The sequence below is a fragment of the Lissotriton helveticus genome, chromosome 5_1 (genome assembly GCF_964261635.1).
Source record: "Lissotriton helveticus chromosome 5_1, aLisHel1.1, whole genome shotgun sequence".
Taxonomy (NCBI): domain Eukaryota; kingdom Metazoa; phylum Chordata; class Amphibia; order Caudata; family Salamandridae; genus Lissotriton; species Lissotriton helveticus.
In genome coordinates this window covers 1,916,254,471-1,916,273,375 of record NC_136065.1, presented here as the reverse complement: position 1 = coordinate 1,916,273,375, position 18,905 = coordinate 1,916,254,471, and the positions used below count along the sequence as shown (strand labels likewise).

At 42.8% G+C, this 18,905-nt stretch overlaps 1 protein-coding gene across 1 annotated transcript; it reads right to left on the bottom strand.

The window, feature by feature from the left end:
* Positions 1-5,078: 5,078 nt before the first annotated feature.
* On the bottom strand, positions 5,079-17,265 carry LOC144756012 (keratin, type I cytoskeletal 12-like). Its single transcript, XM_078645487.1, has 8 exons — positions 16,732-17,265; positions 14,492-14,574; positions 12,971-13,127; positions 11,661-11,822; positions 11,453-11,578; positions 10,498-10,715; positions 7,450-7,580; positions 5,079-5,884 (listed from the first exon to the last, which is right to left on the bottom strand). The coding sequence occupies exons 1-8, from the start codon at positions 17,224-17,226 to the stop codon at positions 5,859-5,861; spliced, it is 1,398 nt and encodes a 465-aa protein (XP_078501613.1). The 5' UTR covers positions 17,227-17,265; the 3' UTR covers positions 5,079-5,858.
* Between the last annotated feature and the right edge of the window lie 1,640 nt (positions 17,266-18,905).

The following is an 18,905-nucleotide window of genomic DNA, read 5'->3' as shown; positions in this document are numbered from 1 at the left end:
TGTCACAGCGTTTTTTTGTCAATGCAGTTTGCTGTTTGGTACAGGGCTCCATCAACAAGTAACATTTATTTTTTTATTTTCAAAAATAAAATCTCAAAAAAACAATGCTCCCCCTTGCCATGGGAGTTCTCTACCATGGCTAGGGTAACATTTAGCAGTTTTCACTACCCCTATCCGTCAGAGCTTTCCTGGCGGTGACAGGCAGCAAAAACTGATCTATAATTCCACCCATCTAAATTAGTAGGAGGAATTACATGACTGCTTAATCAGGGTGTAGACGGAGTCGTCTCCGCCATGAATAAATATAAGGCCTGCCCGCATGTAAACAATTAGCTTGGCAGTGAGCATACTGTTGTGACTGAATATGCTTATGGCCAAGATATAAAAAGGGCCCTAAATCAGAAGATAAAGTCTTTGACCAGGACACTCCTGCTGTAAATCAGACCTGCACTCCATCGCAGTTGGCTTACTTCGACCATTAACTATCATTGGTGCTGTGTGATTTTTAATGCTATTCCTATTTAAACCTTAAAATTAATATCTCTGGTTCCCCTTATTGTATTTATATAATTTTGGGTGCAATTTTGTTTATTAAACTATCCTCTATTTTTAAAATTCGGTTTGGAATTTTTATTTTCATTTGACGTTTGGGTACTGCATAGAAACTTTACACATTTAGTTAAACAACTGTCTGCTCTAAGCCACTGCTTCTATGAGGTTGAACTCAGATATTTTTTGTTATTGTGCAGATTCACCCTACCAAGGGTTATGATTAGGTCTTGAGGTGGGTAGTCACCAACCCCAATTAATAATCCACTTACTTACAGGAACCTATTATGGAACAGGATAAAGGTAACCAAGTAAGGATCTTTGGGCCAGATGTAGGTAATTCATATTTACCGACTCTTAAATACCGAATTTTACCGATTCGGTTTTTAAGAGTCGGTAATATTTAAGAGTCGGTAAATATGAAGTGTGTAATGTAAGAAAGGGAGGTTCTGTTGGCATATATAAGAAAAGTCATCTTTGAAATGGTTTGTGAAATATTTATGTTAAGATTTTAAGATTGCAATCCTGAAGAGGGATACATTAAGTTTAGGTACATTAATAAACAGGAAGATAAAAAGAATGTTAGGAAGTGGGTTATTGGTAGTGGTACATAGGCATCTACCACTGGCAATAGGGCCACTAACACAGTCTAGGGCTCAGCACAGGTTTCAACAAATTTTTCCCATGCTCACCCCTGGGAAGCTTGGCTGCGAGCAGCCAGGCTTAACTTAGGAGACAGGTATGTAAAGCATTTAAAAACACAAATTCAATAGTCAGCCAGTCACCAACTCAATAAATAATTAATACACAATAACACAATAAAAAACGAACACAAATTTATAAAAAAAAATTGAAATATTTTTATCTTTAAAATGACACCAAAACGACAAAAATCTTACATAGGGAAACGGAGATATGAATACTTATTGATTTAACACTATGTAGTGCCTGAAAACCTATAGCGCCACCCTGGGACTTCCGGTCGTGCTTGACTAGGACAAAGTCAACGTTTCAGGTCGTCTGTGATGGTGCCCTGTGCAGATCCCCCTTGTGGGGGGCCGCGGTCCAAATTTTACCTTCAGACTTAGAAATGTTTCTGGAGTTTTTTTTGCCGGGGGTCCCTCGATGCTCTTCACCAGTCTGGATTCGGTGAGGGTTCGCCGGCTTGTTTTTCAGGAAGCTTCCAGTCAAACCCTGTAAGTCAGACCTCGGAGCTTTTCAACAGGATGAACCAGCAGGTCAGCTCGGCTCACGGTCGAAGGTGGCCAGCTTGGCTCTCGCAGTTGAGTCCGCCCCCTTATGGAGCTTTTCTCCAAATGTTGCTGCCAACTTCTTACAACTTCTGGAACTTCTCTCTGAAGTTCCTCTTGAAGGTCCTTGACATACAAAACACAGTCCAATGGTCTGGAATCTCCAAGATGGTCCTTGAAAGGTTGGGACCAGAATTCCCACAATACACCTGGACTAAACCCTTAGAAATCAACTTGATGCACTCCTGGTAGAGGATTCTTGGTGCTAATGGCCCGGTTGAGCTCTGTTATCCTGTAGCTTGCAGGGAGTCCACTCTATATTCCTCTTGAAGCAGGGTACATCACAGGGCTGTAGTTTCAGATAATGTAGTAGGCGCAGTCAGTTGGAATGCAAGGCCTGGTGGTACAAATCAAGTTTCCAGCTTGGCAATCCTTCTTCTTCTCTTAGTTTCAAACAGCAGATCTGAGAGCCTCTTCTCCTCTCACATATGTATTTATTGTTCTCTGGGGTCAAGCTAGAGAGCACTCCTGTCCAATGAGGTGCTTGGCAACACCCCAGAGCACGACCACTTTCTCCAAAGTGTGGTATAATCTTCTCCCAGACAGCACTAGTCCTCCAAAATTCTGTACGGCTTAAATCTCAGCAGAGGAGCAAGAACTAGTTAAACCAACCTCCAATATGGATAATTTCCATAGCTCTACTCCCCTACCATCTGTGGATTCCTTCCTTAAGCCTACCATCTGGCTGAGTCAAAGGAGATGGGGGGATGAGGGTAGCTGGACCTGGCACTCCCTGCCTGTCATTCCTCCTTTGAAGCTTTATGCTTTACATCCCCTCCCCCCTTCTTCCTCTGGCATTCCCGTGTAGCAGAGCTCTCTCCACCAGATAGCCTTTCCATGGGTGATCCACTTATCATTTGATCAAAGCAGCCTGGCTAATCCTGTTAACTATGACAAATCGGGGAGGACTGCAGGAATGCTGAATTATGGCTTACAGACAAGAAAGTCATAACTTATTTTCTGTCGAATTTTGGAAAAATTCCGAATTGGCATATGCTGGATTTATCAATACCATTCTCCTAAGTCCTTGAATGATATCCTAATTCAATTCCTAGTGATAGTTATGCGTTCATAAACTATTGGAATGTTATCCTATAGGGCAGGTATCTACAATGGGGAAAACAAAATGAGCAATTTCTCCATCACCAGGACATATACAACATCTTTTATAAAGGCTCTGCTTATAGTTACATGACCCCTCACCGTTGGGACACCAAGGGGAGACTTTAGGGGTGCTGAATATGCACAACTAGGATAAATCCTCACTCCACACTGCTCTTAGCACCAAAGCTGATTTTGTGAGGCACTTTACTACAATTGGGAAAGTGAAATGTGCAATTTCTTTCTCTCCAGGGCATATAAAACTTCTTTTATAAGGCCCCTCCTTATAATGCCATGCCCCCTACACCTGTGATACCTAGGTGAGACCCTGGGGGTACCTAAACTACTAGAATATTGTGGTTTATCACTTTTTTATGTGTCCCTTCCACCAAAGTTGAGTTTGGGCACTAGCTACATTTAAATCAGTGCTGCTACGTAAGCCTGTTTTTAAAATGACCTCAGACTGTCGGCAGTGTACACATGCAAGTGCAGAAAGAGGCTGCTGGCCTCTCGACTGCCATACCGTATTATATACTAAGGACTTATACAGTAGGTCATGCCAATTGTACGTTTACCCTAATATATAGTGTACCCTCATGGATGTGTGCGTTTTCACTGTGTTTTCAACAGAGCACTGGCCCTGCTCCTGCTTAGACAGAGCCCAAAGACAGTCAGTTACCACCAGTACCGGCCAGCAAAACATGGGGTTGCACAGGGCATTCAGGATAACTTTGCAACATAGCACACCGCCCACCCAATGGAAGGCAATGGGTCACCAACCTACACCCTAGTAGTCCATGTCAGCTAATTGGAAAAACCTGGAAAGTCCATCTGCACTGGCATGTGCAACCCCAGGTTAGTGTCCCACTGCAAAGTACATTACCTGTAGGGAAATGCATCACCTCAATAGCTTGGGTTTCTCCCAAATCATCTTCATGAGCCATCTCAGAGGTTTGTGGTCAGTTTGAACACGAAAATCAGTACCAAACAAATATGGTCTCAGCTTTTTCTGGTACCAAACCACAGCAAAGGCCTCTCTCTCAATGGCACTCCATCTCTGCTCTCGGGGGAGAAGACGTCTGCTAATGAATTCAAGTGGCTAATCAAAGACCTCCTCATTTACCTGTGCCAGCACTAACCCAATCCCTTGATCTGAAGAATATTTCCGAAGAAACAAATTCCTTTGTTTAGTCAGGGACCAGTAACACTGGTGCTGAACACATAGCAGGCTACTGACACTCTGATGTATAATCAACTTTCTTGGGCCTCTTTTTAGAAGTCAATTTTGTCAGGGGAGCAGCAATGGTCCCATAGTTCTGAACAAATCTTTTATAGTACCCAGTCAGTCCAAGGAATGCCCTAACCCTGTCAATCATGTTCCCTTTAACAAGCGCAGGTGATAAACTGACAGCTTCAATGGGTTTTCCCCATCTTTTTCACCTGATGCAACGGAGCCTCAGTGGATCACGTCCACTTGAGTGTCTTGGCTTGCCATGCCCCTGTTTTCCACAATTTGATTGCAATTCATCGTAGAAAATATTTAAACCAGCTTCAAATGGAGGACAATCTAAATTACAAAATCCTATTTCTGATGTAATTTTTTTTAGCAAACCTGGATATATTATTCCCAAATGTTCACCTTGAATTCCACAGCAGACAACTGCACTCTTGTTGAAAATGTTTTTTACTGTTCATCATTAGGTGCCAGGGATAGAGAAAGATGGACTTTCTCTTACGTAGGTCCCAGATACTGTAATGCCTTTCCAGGGATAATAGTCAGGACACCCTCTAGCTCAGATTCCCTTCTATAATCAAATCTGTCTTTCTAAATTAGTTGTGAACTTAATGAACACTTACAGTTTCTGGCTGGTAGATTATAATGCAGATCAGCACAAAAGAACACAATATATATTGTCTGCTGTATAAATGTATCCAAATCATCCATCCATTTATTTAACCCTCAAATCATCTTTTGTCCTTATAGGTCCTTCTGCCTCAGAGTTGAACTTTGTTGTAAATGCAACTTTTTTCAGTGGCAAAGAAGTTCTGAAGCAAAACATCTCTGAAACTTGGAGAGAAGTTAGTTGCAGCAACACAAATGAATGAAAAGACATATAGTACCTTGCATCAAAGAGAAAGTTTATTGAATTGAACAACAAAGCAGGCAGATGTAAAGAGGCGACTGTCCCCACAACTTAAAAAATAGATGTTTAATTGTGAATTGAAAAGGAACCACATATCAAATGTTTCCAGATGGAAGTTTCTTTCTTGTATGCTCTCTTACAATATCTCCAAGTGAAATGAATGCATTATTATCATGGTCAGCCGCGGCCTGTGCAGGTAGGAGGGGTGGATTTGGGTGGTGGTGAGGGTGGGGGATTTCGACAGACGCCACCAAGGGAAAATTTATTATTTATTTGATTTTCCTTCGTGGTTGTCTGTTGAATCCTCCCCCAACCTGGCCGCAACGGCTCACCGCTCTTACCTGCACGGTCCGCTCCTAGTACCTATGGTTTCTATTGTTAATACATTTAACATTAACTATGTATGATTCTCCGTGAAACTTAGTGACATCCATGAACTTTGTTGTGGCAACTGCTCAGAAATTGTGATTTCACCAGCTCTGCACTGGATGCTCTTTTTCAAGTTGAAAATTGGAAAAGGGACTTTTTTTGAGAGAGTAGTACACATGGGGTCTACTGTAAGCATGTGGATAAAGTGCCAAGCAGTCCAGAAAGAGTATAATAATTCTGACATTCTCCATTATCTGGAATCCTTTCCTCACATATTCCATTGGTTGGGTCCACAACCTTCAGCTCCTCCTCAACATTCATTACTAGTCATGTATCTCTCTTTTTGCACTGACTGGTTTGCCATCAACGAAATCCTCTGTACTTGTTATGACCGTGTTGTTCTGGCAGGGTCTGAAAAACAAAATATGGAGCAAGTTAAAGCAGATCAATCTAAAATGCATCCACAATAGTGTATTACAACATGGGGGTTTGAATCAGCCATCCAGTGGAGCTTTCTACCAGTAAGTTAAGGGGACTCAGCCCTGATATCAGTGAGTTAGCCCTAGGTGAAATGTAAATTACAACAGTGAAATTGCCAACTTTTGCGCTATGTGAAATTCCCAAAATGTTCTAAACTTTTTTGCCATAAAATGTTGTGTCTTTTTTCCTACAGGGCATCTAATTATATAGAAAGTTTCTCGTGTTTGCATTTCAAGTTGATTTTTTCATATGAGAACAGAGCCCAGATATGGGTCCTGTGGACACTATGTAATTGGAACTAAGCTATATCTGGCTGATGAGCCCTTATTAGAGAGGGAGAAAACGGCCCTGGGTTGCTTGCGTTCTGGCTCAGGGAGGGCCACCGGGCCTAGCAATACGGGCTTGACTGTTCCCACTGGAGCAGGTTCAATACTGATTTGCATATGACTGGGTCAAAACTGAGGTGGCATTATGTGCAAAGTAACAATGGATTAGGATGTGGCCCGAGTGGGTGAGATTAAATCAAGCATCCCATTCATCACTCTTTGTATGCCGCGTTACTGGAGTCACACATATGCTACAGCTTAGAAAAGAGGTAGGTATGTTGACCCAAGTACTAACGTTATATGGGAGTTCAGCAAGTTGAGATTGTTGAGTTTCTCTGCCTGACTCAAAATGAGGGCCATAGTGTTTTACTGGGAGCTTAAGAGTTCCTTTTAAGGTTCTGGCCTCTAACACACTTGGCTATACTCCGTGTAGAATTTCCCTTTTGATGCAGTAATGTCACCAGTGTTATGAACCCTGTCACACCAGGGTGGCCTCCCAACAAACCCTCCACCTGTGGAAGCTCTTTTCCTTGCCAAACATTCAGATCCTGGAACAGTTTCTGATACAGAGAGAGCAGCGCTGCATCTTTCTCAGATTCAAATACCACACCATTGGTTAGGTCGACCATTTGGATAGTGCTGAGGGCCTCAGTAAGAAGTAGAAAAATGATATCCACTGTCCATTGAGGTAGGTTTAGAAAAACTTGCTCACTACATCTACACAGCATTATAAAGTTTGGCATAAGTCTAATTCAGTGATAAATATAATGTATTTCTATCTGGAAGCCTGTACAGTAGCTAAAGTAATCTAGTTGAGACCAGCAAACTATAGAGACAACTGTTTAATTATGGGTTTTTTCAGCAATTTGGTACCACCTGAAGGGGATGTGCTTAAGGTTGTTGTCTTACCTTGTCCTCTTGAAAATCTAGGCTTGTCCATATGGAGGAAGGAACTTACTGACAGAATACAAGATCAGCATTACAAAGCTCCAGTCTGAGCCTGAATCTTAGTCATATGTTCTAAGATAACCTCCACATGCTGAATCCAACCCAGCGCTTTGACTCTTGTGTAAGGGACTGTGTGGAATGCTAGTGATGATGTCAGAGCCTGTTTATTGTGAGAGTGCGGTACAACTGTGCAGACATTGGGTATCACAAGAAAGCATTTACCTTTGGAAGAAGAACCGGTGCCAGAGCCTCTGTCGTACCGGCTGCTGCTACTATAACTGCTGCGTTCTCCTAGGTCGTATCCTTTAGAGCCAGAGTCTGACTGATGTTTAGTTTGCGAGACCTGTGAGGACCTGTTTCCAGAAACACAATGAATGTTATATTGTCCTTTTGGATTGGCACTTGAACAATGTCCCTCTTGAGGAACGAAGGAATTACAACTTCGTCACAGTGAGTAATGGCAAACATCTCCAGTGACAGGTGCACGCCACTTGAACACTTCCGTGACATTAAAAGACCTTTATATAACTTCTCAGAGTATGCATCCTCTATATGTGTACAAATATAATGCAATTGAATACCTCCCTAAGAAAACGTTAAAATCCCGATGGTGCAGCGGTCGATGGTGACTGAGCTTTTCTAGATAAGGCTTAAGGCAGTCTGCCTAATGCACAAAAGCCTGGCAGATGTCTGGTCAAGCCATATCTGGAAAAGCTCATTCACCATCAACCACTGAGCTTTCTTCACTCCTCCTCACTCTATATTCTTACGATACCAGAATCAAATGATCTAGACAAGATGGAAGAGCTTTCCCTTATCTGTCAGCTAAGATATGGAGCTCCCTCCCTCTGCAGATTAGGAAAAACATTCATAACAGTGTTTTGAGGAAACAACTTAAATCCTGGCTCTTTCCACTTCCATATTCTTGACTAGGACACACCTCTTGCTTAGGCTGGAATCGTTTTTCAGTACCAAGACTCCCTTTGGGTAGAGCTCTAGAAATCGTCATTCATTTGTTCATTCATCTACAAACAGTCTAGTAAAGATTTAGGACCTGATTTAGGGTTTGAAGGATTGTTTACTCTACCACAAATATGACTGATATTTCATCCCCCTTATTAAGAGTGCATTATGTCCTATGGCAGTTGTAATGAGATGGACAGGATATCCTTTACGTTGTGGCGGAGCACCCATCTGACAAACTATAACTTACTCCTTGCGCATATTCTGGGACTAGGGGCAACTGAAGCAACTGGGGCCTAATTTCGATTTCCACATTGCTTACCCCATTCCATTCAACAGAAAAAACAACCATGAACACAACCATGTTGATGAAGCAAGCCGTTCGCCGAGCAAATATAAAAGATGAGACAGTGGCAGTCATTTTTACAACCCATTGACTTTTATAATCTCTGATATAGAATTACTAACAGTTAGCACTGGAGCTAGCATGGCCCAGACTTGTTTAAAATGGCGCAAACCGCAGCAACCATCAACCTTTATGCACAAAAAGTATTTTGTGTCAGAAGATGACAACAGAAGACTCCAAAATTGCTTTGTATTACGAACCACTAACCCCTCAGTTATTCTTTCTGAGGAAATGTAACAGAGTGAGAACAGCACAAAGCACCCATAGGTTTTCATAAAAAGCAGAATCTGCCGAAGTAGCAAAAATTGACTTTGCATGAAATCCCATTACCAACTGAAACGATGCGCAAACAAGGGACAAGCAGAATATTGCATTATATTCCTCTACGTTACATATGTAATTTCGCATTTTACACAGCATACACTTAGGCAAGTACCTTTGTATTTAAATGTATGCTGATGGGTATATCTCAAGTACAAATTTCACTCAAAGCAGCACTAGCTGAAATTAGCACCCTGTGGAGAAGTGTGGCTCACTGGTTAGAGGAGGCAAACCTGGAAGCAGAGGTCAGCCCGGGACCAGGGTTCAATTCCCAGCTCGGCGGGGTCTTGAGTCCTAAAATGTCCATGGACTCGACAATTCTCGCTCCGGTGCCTACTCGATTCACGGGGTCACACTCTGTGACTCTGGGCAATAGCTTGCTTAATCTCCACAACGGCCCCTCGCGGCGGGATGCCTGGCTTTCACCTTGCGGATACCCTGCCGGGGTTATTTTACAGGGGAATACCAGGACGGGTTCCCTAAGCAAGCGCTTAGAAACCGCTTGGTGATTTGCGCTATATAAATTCCTGTACATTTACATAATGTCTAAAGTCGCTCTAAAAAGGCTTTTTTAACCGAAGACGACAAAAGTCAGTGCACGACTTTTTATAAAATTGCTGCTTTGCAATATTTATTGTTCACACAACAGAGCGATACAGATTTTCATGCAGCAGAACTGCACGCAGTATAGGAGGTTTGGTACCGCATTTTGAAAAGTGAAGGGAATCTTTATCAAGAGAGCTGAATCCTCTTTAACCTCATTCTGACTGCCTTGTAACACTACACTAGCTGCCAGATTCATGAAAGGGCCGTTTTGCAAGTCTTTAATAGCGATTCATAAGGAATCGCTATTAAGGACTTGCAAAACGGGATTCATGTAGGAATTGCTAAATAAATTGCGATTACTAAACATTCCTTATTTGCGATTAGCAAATTGCTAATCGCAAATAAGGAATAACTCCCCATTCATTCCTATGGGCCTTTTGGCCAAAAGGCCAAAAGGCCCATAGGAATGAATGGGGAGTTATTCCTTATTTGCGATTAGCAATTTGCTAATCGCAAATAAGGATGCGATTTCAAGGGTGCAGGGGTGTCCAAAGGACACCCTGGAGCACCCCTGAAATGTGAATTTACACTGATGTTGTGCACACACATGTCCAAAGGACATGTGTGTCTGTAACATGCAACTTAGAAAAATGCATTTAAATGCATTTTTCTAAGTTTTAGCTATTTACCACGAGGTTTGACTTCGTGGTAAATAGCGGTCCTAAATTGCGATTTCGCAATTTCAAAATGGTTCATGAATTGCATTTAAGGAATCTCAAATAGAGATTCCTTAAATGCAATTCCTCGCAAATGTGCGAATTCTTTATTAGCGAATTTTGCATTTGGGATGGTGAATCCCAAATGCTAAAATTGCACTCGCAAAGGGCCAGATTCTGAGAATCTAGCCCTTTGCGAGCGCAATTAAGCTTGATGAATCTAGCTGATAGTTCTCTACTGTAAGATCCTTCTACATAGGGTGTCTTGCTAAGGGAAGTGAAGGAATTCCTTAATGGAGCTTGCTGCCACCTTCTTACCCGCCTGAGCCTTCGAGCAGACGCTGGTAGGTCGCAATCTCCTGCTCCAGCCGGCTCTTGATGTCCAGGAGTAGGTTGTACTCATCACTCTGGCGCTCTGTCTCTTCCCTGAGTTCGACCAGCTGCTCCTCTACGATGCTGATCTTGGCTTGCAGCTCTGCCAGCTGAGAACAATAGTTTCCCTCTGTCTCGGCCAAGTCCATCTCCAGAGTACTTTTCTGTTCGATCAACAAAAACAGCACAGTTAGAGAGTAGAGGACAAACCTATTGAGGAACCACGTCTACAAACAAACATACGCATAGGTAAAGATTCAAGAAGAAGCTGGAATAATGGCAAAGATATAGACCGCAATGATCCAAAAGTGCTTAAGAGTGGAGGACAAGGGTTTGAATTAATATGGGCTGGCTGTTCTTGCATTCACTATGTCTCTAAACGCACGGAGCTCAATTCACCAAGTTGTATCTTCGTGCTTCGTGTGTGTACAAATAGTAAAATGTATGATTTAAAGGAATTCACAAAAAGTGGACTAGCACTCGAAAATCAATTTCCCTAGGTATATTGATACACTATTGAGATGCGATATTCCACATGGTTAAAACTTATACCAGGGCTGGGAAGGAATTCCAGGACACGGATTCCCTGGAAAATTGCAGAACACCCAGAGTCTTGAGAGTTTGTGAATATTTGCAGAATTTTCCCCCACCCAGTCCCATCCTGTAAATGACTGTAGATGTACTTCTGTCAAAGGCATGAGTTGGTCATTGTACTGAATAGGAAATGAGTACTAAACCCTCCAAGATTGATGGAAGGGCGTTTTCTTTTTAGAGAAAAAAACGTGCAGTTGCATAAATCATTAATATGATTATATAACTGGCAAAAGACTTATGTTATTACACAACACTTTTAATGTTCGTAATAGTGCGGATGTCTTCTGAGGGCTACACTTTCTCTCACCATTGCCAGTTGGGCCTGCAACTCTATCTCCAGCGATTGCAAGGTCCGTCGCAGTTCTGACACCTCAGTCTTGCTTGATTGCACCTGCTCCACCCCAGATGAGATCTGTTGTTTCAGCTCAGCACTCTGAAAGACAAATGAGGGTTATTTGATGTGGTCTTCTCTGTTTTGTTTCGACAATGAACATAGTGGGAAGAGGAGTCCATACCCTTTGGTTGAACTCCTCTTCAGCCCGTCTGCGGTTCTCCTCCGCCATTCTTTCATATTGCTCCCTTGTCTGGGTTAGGAGGGCAAGGAGGTTTATGCCTGGAGCAGCATGCATCTCGACGCTGACGTCTCCTTGACTATCACTTTGGTGAGCCTTCATCTCCTACAAAGAGAAAATAAGACATGAACCCTAAATTTTAACCTAATTTACATACTAAAGATGCAAAAATAGAAGATCAACAATAGAAATTGGGTTATGTAAAAAAATGTTTTGCTTGTAGTACTGTTGACCACTAAGTAATGTTCAGCATGCTATCATAATCAACACACTTTTAAACAGGAGTGTCTAAGGTTGATCTAACATCCATCACAAATATCGGTAGGGGGAGAGAGCAGCAAAGAGAAGAAAGTATCCCCCTCAGCTTCCCAACAGAGTATCAACAGACATCAAAAGGAGTGGGAAAACACAGTGTTACATCAAGGAGTCTCTCGTAACAAATCATGCGGGATGTGAGGGACTGTTATCCGCATGCAGAGCCATTGTCAACTGAGCGTAACTTTTCCACCTTCCCTCCTACCCCCCGGCACCTATGGGGACCCAACTATGAATCATGATGGGGAGGACACTGCATTCTCCTGTATATCCATAGAAAGAACATAACTGGGACTCCTATGACCAAGTGATAGTGTCCCTTCTGTCCTACTAAAGGGATCCGAGTTACATACCTTATGGTCCTTACGGATCTTGACAGGGACAAGTAGGCTGAAACATGTTGGCAATATGTTTGAATAGTGTGCGGAATATCTAGTTCTTTCCTACCCACATCTCTTTTTCTTTTAACCTACCCCCTGCCTTATCATAAATACATTCATTTTTCACTGGGGCGGGAGATAAATATAGAACACAGTATCTATGTCAGGGATTCCACACTGTCTCTGGTGCTTGAGACACATCCTACTGGTGGAAAACAGACTAGATGATGATGCTACCAGTTACTGGTATGCCACTGACCGAGCATTGCTGTTGAGGGTCCCATAAAAATGTTTAAGAGAGACTCTATGATCCATGCCAGATTTGCAGCATATCCTCATAACACAAATTAGCATACGGTTAATCTAAATAGTCATTGACTATCCAGTAAATCTGGCATGGACTCAGCCCTACTGCACCACCATCGGACAATAATGGTCTATAGTACATGTAAACATTTGGTGCCTCTAAAAGATTGGTCCTGAAAATTATTGGTACTTTGGGTTTATCCCATATTCATCACTTCCAAGACTGTTCTAAAACGCATTGCTATCTCTTACTTCCTCGTGGTTCTTCTTGAGTGCTGCCAGCTCCTCAGTCAGGCTCTCCAGCTCTGACTCCAGGTCAGATTTGGCCAGGGTCAGCTCGTCCAGGACCCGACGCAGCCCATTGATGTCAGTCTCCACACTCTGGCGAAGCATCAGTTCATTCTCAAACCTAGGAACATGTTAATGTTAATGAAAGCCTCAGGCCTTTTGATAAAGCAAGTTCTATCCATTATTTTGGCGCTGTCTGATCACAGGCACACTAGTGGTGAAGATTTATGGGGCGCAGCAAGTTTTACCCATTCCAGCCAAATATGGTGTCAGCTACCACAGAATACACATAGAACGAGCCTAAGTAAAAGTGATCAGAACAATCATTGAGTGTCTTTTGGGGCAGAAAATCCCAAGGCTTTCTCAAGGAACACTTTATAAACCTTCATTTTGAGTGGTCCCTTAGTCTCTAATCGGCAGTAACAGGTGTTACCAACTGAATAGTGAATTACGATGGATGTTGTAATTTCATGTACAGAATTACCTATGGTGTTTTCAGGGATAAATGTGCCAGGTGAAACCATGAGAAAATGTTCCTGGAACTTCACTCAGCATTTGAGCATGACATAGGGAAATGCTAATTTTGGGTGATGATAATCACTATTCCAGAGGAAATCACTCATAATATGGGAGTTATTTTGCATCCACGAATTACTGGTGTGCATGGCTACATATATTACATAAGTGGCAGTACGGTTTTTCAGGAGCTGTTTTTTCCAAGTTTCTTTTATCACCTTGATTTTACTTCTGGACATCTGACATCTGTACAAACATTGGCACGAACCAATGGTTGTTTTTACACTGGTCAAACATTTAAAATCTTTTTTTCTACTTGTCAGGTACTGCAAACATTGGTGCCAAATTGCATCAGTACTAATCCACTCTATTTAATCTGGAAATTGTGGTACAGTGGACCCAGTGCTTCCTCCCCTACTAGAGTTATCCCCATTTCTCGTTTTCTTTGAAGTGTAGTCATGTAAAACTGCTCCTTCCTTTGCTATATCGCAGCAATTATAAAACATAAATGCCTTGTGTAAGGATTAGGCATTTTGGAAGGGAGCTCCAATGAGTTCCTGCTCTGGTGGGTTGTCACCAGCTGCTAATACTGTGTTGAAGATAAAGGCACATTGCTAGGGCAAGTTCTCTACATTAACCTACTCTCTTTCTACATGTCAGACCTTAATCATACAACAGTGAGCAGCTAAAACTGACAATTCTCACTTTATTAGGAACATTGTCAGTAAAGTGGATGACTTACCCGAGCCATGCATCTATGCCTTCAATGCACAAGAGAAGACACCTGTAAAAACCCCTGTATAACCCTTGTAACATGGCTGCCAGTGAGTGAGGTATCTGCCTTAGGCACAAGACTCTGAGGTCTGCTAGGAGGCATCAGTGTTTCTTGAACTTCCACGCTGCCTGAATTTGAATAGGAAGTGTGCTGCTATGAACCATATGCGACACGTCACTACTGTGTTTACTCACTTAAGTTTGAAGTCCTCAGCAGCCAGCCTGGCATTATCGATCTGCAGGACGACGCTGGCTTTGGCCACTTGGGCCTGCAGGATCTGCAAACACAAGTTGGCATAAGGAAGAGTTAAGGCCTACTCGTTCATATAATGTTACATTTAACATTGGCTGCAAGTTGGGCTTGTTATTGTCAATGGGAATTACAATGTTACATATTATGTTAACTAAGCGGTGTCCTCCATTATTGTGAGTGCTGAGCTACTGGGTAAGTCTACTACCTAAAGTGCTGACTGTCACTCTCAAATACAAACATGAAAAACTGCATCTCAGCACTTTATCAGCTTGGCACGTCGTGGTCTTAGTGCTGGTGAACATTGCCAAAAGACAGAATATCACTTCATTTGGCTGCAGTCTAGTTCACTTAAATTCCACATTCTAGTTGACATGTTTTTGTCATCTGTAATGAGTACTGTGTTGAATTCTGTAACCATAGACTTCTAACTACTTCTTCTACTGCTCATCACCTGTAAATGATTCACCAATTTAGCATATTAAAATCAGCTCAAAAGTTGGGTAGACACAGGAACTTCCTTGGTAGGCTGTGAAATAAAAATAACTGCCACATTAGGATTTTTGGCTCGAAGATTTCTTTAAATAAATAATGCAAACATGATTTTTCAAGTTGCTTTTCAATCCCAACTGATTAGTTTACATTATTGTTGTACTTCAAAGTAATTACATTATGTATTTAGTTAGCAATTGCATACGTGTAAACAAATTTAATTTCCGTCTTAAGGGCTACTACAAACTTAAACAGTCTTATTGCAAAAGACAAGTAATTGTTACTAGTTGCTTAACAAGGTCTGCTGAACAGACTCTCTCTCTGGACTTGATGAAAATAACTTTTCTGGGTCACTTTTTCAGTTTCCGATGCCACAATCCACATTCAAGTGTACGAAGCTGCTGCAAGAGCAGCTCTCCCAAAGACTATTACGTAAAGATCCCGGGGCTGGGTACAGAGGAGGTTGTGAACCTTAGGTTATATGTAATTTCACAGAAACTGCAAGGACCTGTGAGAAACAGCGTTCTCTCTTGATGAGTTGTTCTTGGTCTAAAAAGTTGTTTAGAGTCATGCGGAGATGTTCTTTGGTTCAATGTTGCTCTCTAAAACCTTAGTTCGATAAGGCATATGGGACGTTTCTTCAAGGAAAACATTTTATTTGAGGCGTTCAGTATCGGAAAGTCAGGCTGTTGTAAGAAGCTGCACTCCAATATGATCTGGTCATTCGCCAAAAAAGGTTAGAAAATGGCTAAGAATCTGAATTGGAAAACGTTTGTTTTGTTTGTTTTGTTGCTTTTTATCAGCCAATGCTGGGTTGGAACAGGGATGGGAAACATACTCTAGCATCTCCTTCTGTGGTTGTTGTTGCTTGCTTCCGGTGCTTTAAAGTAGCTTTTTCCAATTACCCATGCAAGAAAATAAATTGATGTTTTCTCCGTTAACTTATCTCTATTATCATACTTTTCTATCATGATGCGAGTGTCTACCTGTTTAACTGCATGACACCTGTTTTACAACTTCTGTTCTGGCTGTATGCTATTTGCTGCGTAAGAGTATGTATACATTGATGTCAGTGTATGCTTTGTTAGAGCAATTAGTACCAATGTATTTACTGATGTGTGCTTCAGATAGGAAAAAACATAAAAACGCTTAACCATCACGGACAACTTTATCTCTAAACATTTGCTTTCAAACTTTGTGATTTTCATTTAACATGTTTTTCTAGAATCCAGATATAAATTCCTAGATTTTTATCCTGCAATCAAGAGAAGAACGCTAGTGAGGAAAAGGTTTAGGGTGCAGTTCCAGGAGAGGTACTTGATACTATACAGAGGAACTCGGGTATATTTGGGAGGTTGCCAATAAGATGGGGCACATAGATCGCAGCGAACATTAGTAGAATTACACGAGCTATAGACAGTTGTTTATGTTTAAACCTCTTATTGCATTCTGGCGAAAATGGTAATGTTAAATTATTCAATTTTGTTTAGATTAGATTAGGATTAAAATCGAAAAAATTAGAGAAAGAGAAGTACATAGAGAGACATATGGACGATATAGGTTTAGGCAAACTCTTAAAGAGGAAGAGAAAGAAGTACCTTCACATTTTGTAGAGAAAATTAAAGAATTAGTTTTGACCTGTGAGAACATTGTCTAAAATAAGGAATCAATTGAGCTGAACATGATACTTCACCTTAGCTTTAAGTTCTTCAATTTGTTTAAAATATTTGCTGTAGTCCTTTTCTCCAGGAGCTGGACGGTGCTTTGCGTACCACTCTTTGATTTTACGCTCAAGCTCAGCGTTGGCATTCTCCAGTTCCTTGACTTTGTCCAGGTAGGTAGCCAGGCGGTCGTTGAGGTTCTGCATGGTTGCTTTCTCCCCAGCGGAGAGAAGGCCCTCACTATGTTGTTGGCTAGCATGGCTCCATTGGTCCTCATGGCTAGCCTGACCCCACTGGTTCGATTGGCCCCACTGGCCCCCATGTTCACTGCCAACAAGACCACCAACAAACCTACCTACTGCAGCACCAGCCAAGCTACTTCCGGCACCACCAAAATAGCTGCCACCTGTAAAGCCCCCGAAAGAACCCCCAGCATGGCTACCCTGGCTAGCACCCTGTCTTACACTAGTTTTCTGAGAAGAAACACTACGAGCTTGCATGCCCCCAGAGCTGTGTAAACTTGCCATGCTGTACTATCGCAGGTGCACCAGCTCAAGAAAGGTAGCAGAGGTGGTGACTGGCTGCTGGCTAAATGGTTACTCGTTATATACAAATTGGAGAGGGTGTGTCAACTCACTGGGTGCTGTTTCCCATATCAGTATGCAGAGTTTGCCAGCTTATCTCTCGCTCATTAAAGGATCAATTATATCCATTATTAATCATACGTGTTTCTTCCCCGTGTGCGCCGCTGCCCCTGCCCCAGGCCTTTTTTGTTATGTTAGGACATGAGAAGGGCGGGGTGCAGAATACCTTTCAGGACGCTGTACTCCTTCGCTGCTTTCTTCAGACATCCAGCCTTCTCCACGTCCAGGCAGGTCAGGGAGACCAGGTTTTGATAACCTAATACCAAGACACAACAAAGACATAATAGCAGGACTACTCACAAACAGAGTTCTAAAACTAAATGCAACTCGACACCAGTATCTTCTTTGTTATTTGAGCTGCTTTCTTAGTTGAATAGGAGGGAGTGTTCGGAAGGTGGCACTTTTTAGGTCTCGCCAACGCAGCGCGCATGCGCTGATTAGGAAAGAGACCTGTAGCCATCGGCACAGCTTTCCCATGAAAAACGTGCACAGGTTGCATTGCCTCCTATGGAAACGCATGCACGTCTGGCTATTCACTCGCGGAAGCGAGCAGCTGGCGCCCTCTGCCTGCTGCCTCGCACGCGTGTTTTAGGACTTGGAACACCACCATGATTTATGTTTGCCACTGTGAAAGTGTGCGCGTTCCCGACAGCTAGACGGGTAATTGCCCAAATTCCTGCATCGACGTTTGAATCATTTCCCGGGTCTCTTCAGCACAGGAGAGCGTGCAACGAGACATGGGAGTCTAGGCAGTGTGCATGTGCGCTGTCGCTGGGTCACTTGACAGGGGCTGTGGCGAGTGCGCACAAGAAGGCGTGGCATAGAAGGCTCGTGCTAGCCCTGGGTCTGACACCCAGTGCTCCGTCTTCTCCTCCCCAGTTTGAGCCTCCCACCACCCTCCCCCTGTATGGAGGTAGCGCAGGTTCTCGAGCCCGCGTCGCCGGCGCCACTATTAGTAAACAAGGCTGCAGGAGAACGATGGGGTTCTAGAGGCGTTCAGGTGTTCGTTTTTGACCGTCGCATGGAACAAACCGACAGCGCTGGAGGTGGCGGAGGTAGGGGTTACCGGGACTTCAGAGCCGCTGTGTGTCAGGTAAGTGGGAGTTACGTGGACGGGGCTGCATCTCTGTGTCACTAGGGTAGCTTTATGCGCGGTGCCCTTTGCAGGGTTGGCTCCCGCCTTTCGGGGATTTGACAGCTTTGGCCTTATGAAGGTGCACCTCTTGAGCTGGTGGTGAGCATCCAGTTTGTCTAATGTTTCCGTGCAGTTTTATTGTGTTTCCATGCACACTAAATGCAAATTCAAAGTATTCATCTTGAGGCGTGGGTAGTGCATCCCCACCTAAGTACTGCACCTCCCAAGTTCTCGGAGCAACTTTCAGTACATCTTTGCCATTGCATTGCTGCATAAAGGGACCATACAGCATAATGCTCTCTTACAGACCCCTGCACAAGTTTTCAAGGGCTGCCCGGACCTATGTAAATTTCTATATGTGTATGAAACCTTCCTTTGCACCTTTTGACTTCGTGAGCTCTCCCAACTCTAGTGCAACCAATACCTC

What these genes read in the sequence shown, in the direction of transcription:
- LOC144756012 (XM_078645487.1), bottom strand. Translation starts at nt 17,226, where the DNA reads ATGGCAAGTTTACACAGCTCTGGGGGCATGCAAGCTCGTAGTGTTTCT. An exon ending in TCAAGAAGAACCACGAGGAA is followed by an intron (nt 11,823 to 12,970) that starts GTAAGAGATAGC and finishes TTCTCTTTGTAG; the next exon opens with GAGATGAAGGCTCACCAAAG. An exon ending in TGCAGGCCCAACTGGCAATG is followed by an intron (nt 10,716 to 11,452) that starts GTGAGAGAAAGT and finishes TTGATCGAACAG; the next exon opens with AAAAGTACTCTGGAGATGGA.